Source organism: Pelobates fuscus, chromosome 13 (genome assembly GCF_036172605.1).
Source record: "Pelobates fuscus isolate aPelFus1 chromosome 13, aPelFus1.pri, whole genome shotgun sequence".
In the NCBI taxonomy this organism is placed as follows: domain Eukaryota; kingdom Metazoa; phylum Chordata; class Amphibia; order Anura; family Pelobatidae; genus Pelobates; species Pelobates fuscus.
Window position 1 is genome coordinate 25,382,580 of NC_086329.1, and position 7,755 is coordinate 25,390,334.

General features: G+C 41.3%; 1 protein-coding gene across 1 annotated transcript in view; it reads right to left on the reverse strand.

Annotated features, from left to right (window-relative positions):
- Positions 1–6,715, reverse strand: part of EAPP (E2F associated phosphoprotein) — a 25,880-nt gene extending 19,165 nt beyond the window's left edge. Inside the window, exons 1-3 of the mRNA XM_063439999.1 lie at positions 6,629–6,715; positions 843–933; positions 191–378 (exon numbers count right to left, since the gene is read on the reverse strand). Coding sequence (XP_063296069.1) covers positions 191–378; positions 843–916 — 262 coding nt within the window. The 5' untranslated portion in view covers positions 917–933; positions 6,629–6,715. The remainder of the gene's footprint in view (positions 1–190; positions 379–842; positions 934–6,628) is intronic.
- Between the last annotated feature and the right edge of the window lie 1,040 nt (positions 6,716–7,755).

The window sequence follows — 7,755 nt, forward strand, 5'->3', positions numbered from 1 at the left end:
CACCAGTGGCGATATCAACGTTGGGGGACTTTGTGAATTCGGTTAAGTCCCCAAAAGTGCGGATTTAACAATATCTTTCCAATACTTGACAAAAGTATTATTCTAAGAAAAAAAAAACATTTTTGGAGGTGACAGCTGTCCATTAATAACCAGGAGAACCATCCAAACACCACCTTTCACTTCTACAAACCTGAACTAGGACCAGCAGTCTGCCAGCTCCCCTTCATTGTTTTCAAAGTGCTGCTCAACTCATTTTCCATCTCTTTTTCAAAGTCGTCATCGCTGGACGATTCACTCTCTCCAGTCAGACATTCACGAATCAGCTTGAGTTTCTGTTTTTGTGTCCCATGTAAAAGTATATCCAGTTCATCCTCAGAGCTAAAAAACAAAAACAAATGGAATAAACTCACAATCAAACTATTCATGAATTATGTTAAAAGGATGGTCAAAATATGCTTATATTGTAAAGGGCACAGATTACAAAATATTAATGTTTAAAAGGTTCTACCAAGCACTGTAGCGTTTATGAAGTTAGGAAGCTGGCCGTGCAAGATTACCTTTACATTTCCTGTTATTTTTTGCCATTTTCATCCCTGGTGCCCAAACTCCACCTCAACCTTCTGATATTCTAACCTTTGTAGCATAATCAGATATCCAATTGCTAGTTCACGGCCTGATTATCCCCAGTGATCATCCTCAACCTGCAGAAAACTATTGTATTGTATGTGGTTGCAAACTCAGAGCACAGCTCCTGCTGTATGCAGACTTGCACAGCAGGAGAAGGTAATGCCGTACAAGTAACTGGATGACTGATTATGACGGTTACATTTTCTGAAATTTACCTGCTAAGTCCCGGTTCCTCATCACTGGGTTCTTCAATTGCATAGGAATCGTGTTCCGGCTGTAACTGGCTCATGATGAAGCATCAAATCACTGCGAAGAGAAAGGAGGGTGAAAACTCGTTACTGAAAGAACACAAGTATATATTTGGATGGTGTTGTTCTTGGCTCACAGTTTCCTAAAAGTCATCACGAGTACTCTGAAAATATGGACACTTACAGGGTTAAAATTCTCCAAGTCATCTCTGCTGTCAGATCAGCTACTTTGACCTTAAAATGTGAAATTCACTATGAATTTCCAACAATGGGAGGGAGAGCTTCTATTCTACCCATCAGGAGCTACACATTCTGGTCTATGGAGGTCGGTGGTTTATCCCATAAACACTTGTCCAGCAGATGTTTTAAAGGATATGTAGCTCATCCCCTAACTGCAGTTCCACTCATCAGATTACAGTTTTACGAATAGTGCTGTGTGCAATAACCTCCCAAGCCTCCTATTGCCCACACACATTCGCAGACATAGTTGGTAAGAGAAGGGATGTGTTCAACATGTATCGGACTTGGAATGGTATCGGAATGTTTCTACCGGCAGTCATTTTTGAAAATTACTGCAATTAGAATCCACTGTGTACTATGGGCAAGAGGACTCTAAGCAGAGGTTATAATAATGTTTAAAGTGACCTTTAAGTGGTTGAAATCCAAAGCTGACCTGAGAAAATCAAATACCGTATATACTCGAGTATAAGCAGAGTTTTTCAGCACATTTTTTGTGCTGAAAAACCCCAACCCGGCTTATACTCGAGTCAATTGTCTGTATTATGGCAATTTATATTGCCATAATACAGACTGGGGGCTGTGGGGGCTGGCAGCGAGCGCTTACCTCTATTGCAGCTGCTGTCAGCTCCCTCCTCCTCCGCGCCGGTCCGGTCAGCACCTCTGTCAGCTCCCAGTGTAAGTCTCGCGAGAGCCGCGGGGTCATAGTGCGGCTCTCGCGAGACTTACAGTGCGAGCTGACAGAGGTGCTGAACGGGCCGGCGCGGAGGAGGAGGGAGCTGACAGGAGCTGCAAGAGAGGTAAGCACTCCCTGCCAGCCCCCCGCCTACACAGTGCCCATCCACTGGACCACCAGGGAGTGAGATCCCCCCTCCCTGCCATGTATCAAGCAGGGAGGGGGGACGAAAAAATAAATAATAATAAAATAAAATATTAAAAATAATAATAAAATATTAAAAAAAAAAATATTACAATTATAATAATTTAAAAAAAAATTATAATAAAAATGCCCACCCCCCCACCAAGGCTCTGCATCACACACACACACTGTAAATAAATATTCAATTAACATAATTTTTTTAGGATCTAATTTTATTTAGAAATTTACCAGTAGCTGCTGCATTTCCCACCCTAGTCTTATACTCGAGTCAATAAGTTTTCCCAGTTTTTGGGGGGTAAAATTAGGGGCCTCTGCTTATATTGGGGTGAGCTTATATTCGAGTATATACAGTACATTAATTCTTTATCAATAATTGCCAAACTGGGTATTTACCATTTCTTTAAATGAGTTTCACTGCATCTCTGACCTTGCCAAATGAATGAAACATGCCTTTGAAAGAACTTCCACTAGGAGGATAACTTGTCACACTGGATGAACTTCCTGCTTCCCAGTAACACAGAAGGTTACAGATCTTAAAGGGACACTATAAGTACTCAAACAACATTAGCTTAGAAGGTTATTCCAACCACCACCTCAGTGATATGAAGTGGTCATGGTTGTAGGAGTATGTGCAGTGTTTTTGCTTGAAACAATGCACATACAGAATTATTGTGTGCAGCCCCAGAATGTAAATTCTGTGCATATTTTACGTCTATCAAATACAAAACAGAGATAAAAGATGGCGCTAAAAGTATTAAAATATCATATATAAAACCAGTGCAGCATACAAAGAAACCACCAAAGTGTATAGTCACTATATAACACTTACATACAAAGATAAAACAACAGGAGATATGGTGATTGCGCACACGGTAAATGATATCCTTGTATAGAATGAGATCCCTAGGTTCCCTATGATGGTTTCTTATATATGCAGAACCTAGGGATCTCATTCTATACAAGGATATCATTTACCGTGTGCGCAATCACCATATCTCCTGTTGTTTCATATTTTACGTCTGTCATCAGCACGCACAGCACGATTGTTACAGACATGATAATCTCCCTTGCAGGTAGAGAGCCTGCAAGGGAAATATTGCAATCCCCTCCCTCTGACTGTGTGCTCCTTCCTGCCTTCTTCCATCGCACATAAAAAAACAAAAAAAAGTTTTCAATTCTTTCAAAAGTAAACCCAACCTCTCTCCTGGGCCTAAAGTGCATGCATGCCAACTAAATAGTCCGACCACAGGCTTTGAAGAGTGTGTGATGTCGGAGGGGGCGTGGAAGTCAGCACCAGGAGCTCCGCCCATCACTGGATTCAGGGTGGGTAAATATCTTTTTTTGCAGCTTTAACTGCAAACAAGGGGAGGGGGGCACCTTTTTCATAGTGCCCAAAGGGCATATTACACAGTGAATGTGCCCCTCCAAAAGGTTGGAGTAACCATTTAATGGAGTGGTTACTATAGTGGCTCAATGACTGGATAGAAAAGAACAGAAGAACACAAAGTAAGTTCCTGTAATGAACAGGAACTATATCATACCATGCCAACAATGCAAGAACAACAAAAAAGGTGTTAATCCTAAAGTTAAAGGTGCTGGATGGGATCTTTTTTAGTTAGTCTCTTTAGTTTTAAAAAAATAAATTTGCTCCATAAACCTCTGATTTAATCCCAAACCACAGCATTTACCAATTTGTCCAAACTGCGTGGCACTAATAGGCTGAGAGCAGTGGGCTACCCTGCCCCAATTGTTTCTGCCATTCACTGTTGTCAAGGTTAGACAGTAATAAGGCGGAAGTGTTAAAGGGACACTTCAGGCACCCAGAGCACTTCAGCTCATTGAAGTGGTCTGTGTGCACTCTCACTGTCAGTTTAACGCTGCAATTGTAATTATTGCAGTTATTGGTAAACTGACATAATTACACTGCAGGGTTAACTCCACCTGTAGTGGGTGTCTACCATGTCCCTGCATGGGGACATCCATCACTAACTAAAACCCCATAGGAAAGCATTGACACAACGTGTTGGTCATATGTGGTAGTCCTGTTGCAAGGCACTCGCTGCACATGCGCATTAGGTTACCGCCACTGGCTGACATTATGAAGGAGGAGCAGAAGTGGAGCCTGACCCAGCGCTGTAAATCGGGACATCAGCACTAGGTTTAGGTACGTGACAAAACAGTTTTTAACCCTTTTGTCATTGGGGGGCATTTGGTTTCCCTTTAGGTCAAAAGGGTGCGTCTCCAGACACAGTGGAGAGCCGGTGTTGCATTTTTACATGTAATAAACGATTTTACATAATCAAGAGATTGGAATCCAGAGACTGAAGGCAACTCAACCTCTACACCAAGATTCAATCATATACTCAAAGAAAATGTTTAAACATTACAGTTGAATGAAAATGCAACACCACAAACAAAACAAGGAACACTAAAGCTGCAAAGCCCCTTCTAAACCACCAAGTCCATGATCCTCCAAACAGTATGAAATTAAGTTCAAACACCTTGAATGAGCTGCTAGTTGTCCATTGCAAAGCAGAGACTTAAGGTGGCACTGTCCCTTGTGGAGCATTTGCAAATACCTCTCAAAGCAACATCACTGCTTATGTGAAAGTGGCCTGAGGGGGAGCAGATAGGAAGAAATACTAAAACTGCCCCTCCTCAGTACTGCCATCTTCTCATCTCCACACTTCTTCAGCTCCCAGCTCAATTTCACAGGAGCTGTTCTCACTATTGTACACACCAATATGCACAAGTCAGAGTCTACGGAAGATTCCATGAGACCGAGTAGTCTTCCCTAGATAATGTTGTGCACATTACGTTATAATGCCTGTTCCCATCAGCCATCGTGATAGTCATGAGATGGGATATGGTAACAGCAATGCCACCTTTTGCCAAAGATGGTCAATTACATGAGACAAATGCCCCGCTTCCACTGAGTAGTACGGTTCGGTACGGTCTGGTACGCCATCTTGAGTGTTTCTATTATGAAAGTGGCCCATACAACCGAACCAAGCCACACCATTTCTGGACCCCCTTCAGATGTAGGGTCCATAGGAAATGGTACGGTTAGGGCGGAGTTACTGGCGTCACACTATACAATCCACTGGCGGACAGGAAAATGTCAAAGCTCACGACAGATGACACGCTAGGCATTTGGTCTAAACCCTGCATGCCCCATGGCGGTCTGACTTGCAGTGGAAACGCTCACCTGAATAGGCTGGACCTTCCGAACCGTACCGACCGAACCATACCGCTCAGTGGAAACGAGGCAAAAAGTATGCACTAGTACATCTCAGTATATCTTTTCAGTTTGACTGTGTAGGAATTCCCTTAAAATTCCAGCAAAAAATATTTCATAAAAGCTAAAATTGTATGCAAAGCACAAAAATAGCACATCATCTGCTGCTATTAAACAAAAAAAAAATTACCAACTTAAACCATCTCATAGATATCCCCCAAACAAAATATGCATAGATTTCTAAGCATCTTTTCACAGAGTTTACAGAAGAATACAAAATAAAAAAAACACACTACCCTGCTGTGTGATTGACAGCTGGAGAAGTTTTCTAAAAGTGATGATATCTATTGAAATCTGCACTTTTATAATAAAAAGAAAAAAATCGAAAAGACACAAAACCCTCTCATGAAGACACATAAATCCCAACTGCAACCTACACCTGCCAAATTACACTAAATTATTATATAGTTACAACAAGTTCAGCAGCGTTGTACAACGGATGTAATAAGTTACACGTACTCTGGACAATGCAACAGAGCAAAACACTTTTTTACCACAAAAATAAGGTTTAACATTCCAGTACTAGTATACCATTGTACAAAACAAATTTGGACATTATATTCTAACCCAGGGATAGGCAACCTTCGGCACTCCAGATGTTTTGGACTACACCTCCCATGATGCTTTGCCAGCATTATGGGAGATGTAGTATAAAACATCTTGAGTGCCGATGGTTGCCTATCCCTGTTCTAGCCTAATAAATAGTGTTTATTTTTAAACTTTATTACCAAAACATTAAAGACACAAACCAAAGCAATGCGTGTTAATAATACAGTGTCGTTTCGTTTGACACTCAGATCAGGCTATGCTGGTCAAGCACCGAGAAACGCAGAATGTACCTAATATTAAGAGAGTTATTCACAAAATGTCAACTTCCAATATTGTGACAAAATAACTGAAATCAAAAGCTGACTGCTGTTATTGTGGCCTAAAAGGGTTCTCTTTAGTTTCCTAACCATTAAATTAAATACATCTGATTCTTTTTATTTTTTAAGTCACAAAACAGCCAGAGAGAGTTATTTACTAAACCGAGAATTGTATTGAAACAAACCTGGAGTACACATATTAGGCAGCAGGAGTATAGTCACAGGCAGCTTGGCTAGCTCAGCCTAAACAGAAATAGCAGGTATTTAGTGGATGAAGCTATGATTGAGCTGCTGGTGTGTAATTAAAAACATTAAACAAATACTGAGAGCAAATTATTATAAATCATAATGATAATAAGTACCCCAAGCCCCCCTGAACCCATCACTGAGCGCCCCAGGGGAGAGATAAATACAGGAGGGTACAGGCAGACATGATGAGAACACAAAGAGTCACATGGCAGAGAACCATTACCTTCCTGATGTCACACACCGATGACGTGTCCCCGGCAGGCGGCGCTGGCCAATTTACGTCACTCAGTTTGAGTGCTCGACGCATATGTCTATGGCTCGACGCGCCTGCCGATGGCGCATGCGCAGTGCAGGACTAGAGGAGGCGGAAGGGAGACGTGTTAGGAAGTAGAAAAAGTTTTTTTTAAACAAAGGCCATAAATACATTGGGAGAGTTTTCTGTGAAAACAGCAATTTTGAGGCCAATATTCTTAAAAAAATGAACTTTCAGCACCATGGAAATTAAATGAATTGCTCATGGTGTATGTTTTATTATATATATCATCAATTTAATATATATTTTATTTATTATTATTTATTTTATTTTTAGTTATTTATATTAGTTTTGCCCCATTCTAGTCACTATTTCCCCAAGTACTAAAATACAGCACTAAAATAGTTTTATTTTTACCAATATATGTAAATAGTGGCTTATTGTACAGTGTCAGGTCACCTGCTGTAAAGAGTTGGCTGTGTTACTTGTTGGCACCACATGTTATGTTGGCCTTCTATCAGGGCCAGATTAAGAGCCTAGTGGGCCTGGTGCTGACAATTATGATGGGACTTATTACAAAATCTTATTGACCAAAAACACAAAAACAGTCCTACCTCCTAAGCGTCATGTATCTGATGGAGATGGTGCTGGAGGGAAACTCATAGAATGCAGCTATGAGAAAACACATACCCTATGCTAATCTCATGCTTTCAAGTAAACCCATACCCCCTAACAGCAGCGTCCAGTAACTCAGGAAGTCTATGGATGGGGTCAAAGGGTGGACCACTGACACAAATCACATAACCAGAAGTGCCGAAAGGGACGAACATAAACAAAAAGGGGGCATGTCTGTGTCTCCCAGTCCCTTAGTGTCTGTGTCCCTATGTATCCCAGTGTTCCCATGTCACTAGGACACTAGGAGACATTGAGAGACACTGGGGGACACTGGGTGACATGGTGCACTGATACAATGTGATACATAGGGGACACTGTGATATATAGGGGACACTGGAGACTTGATAAAGACCTGGGTACAGGTCGAAACGTTGCGGTGTCCAATAAACCTGCTTAAATCTATCACAGTGAGTGCCTGAGAT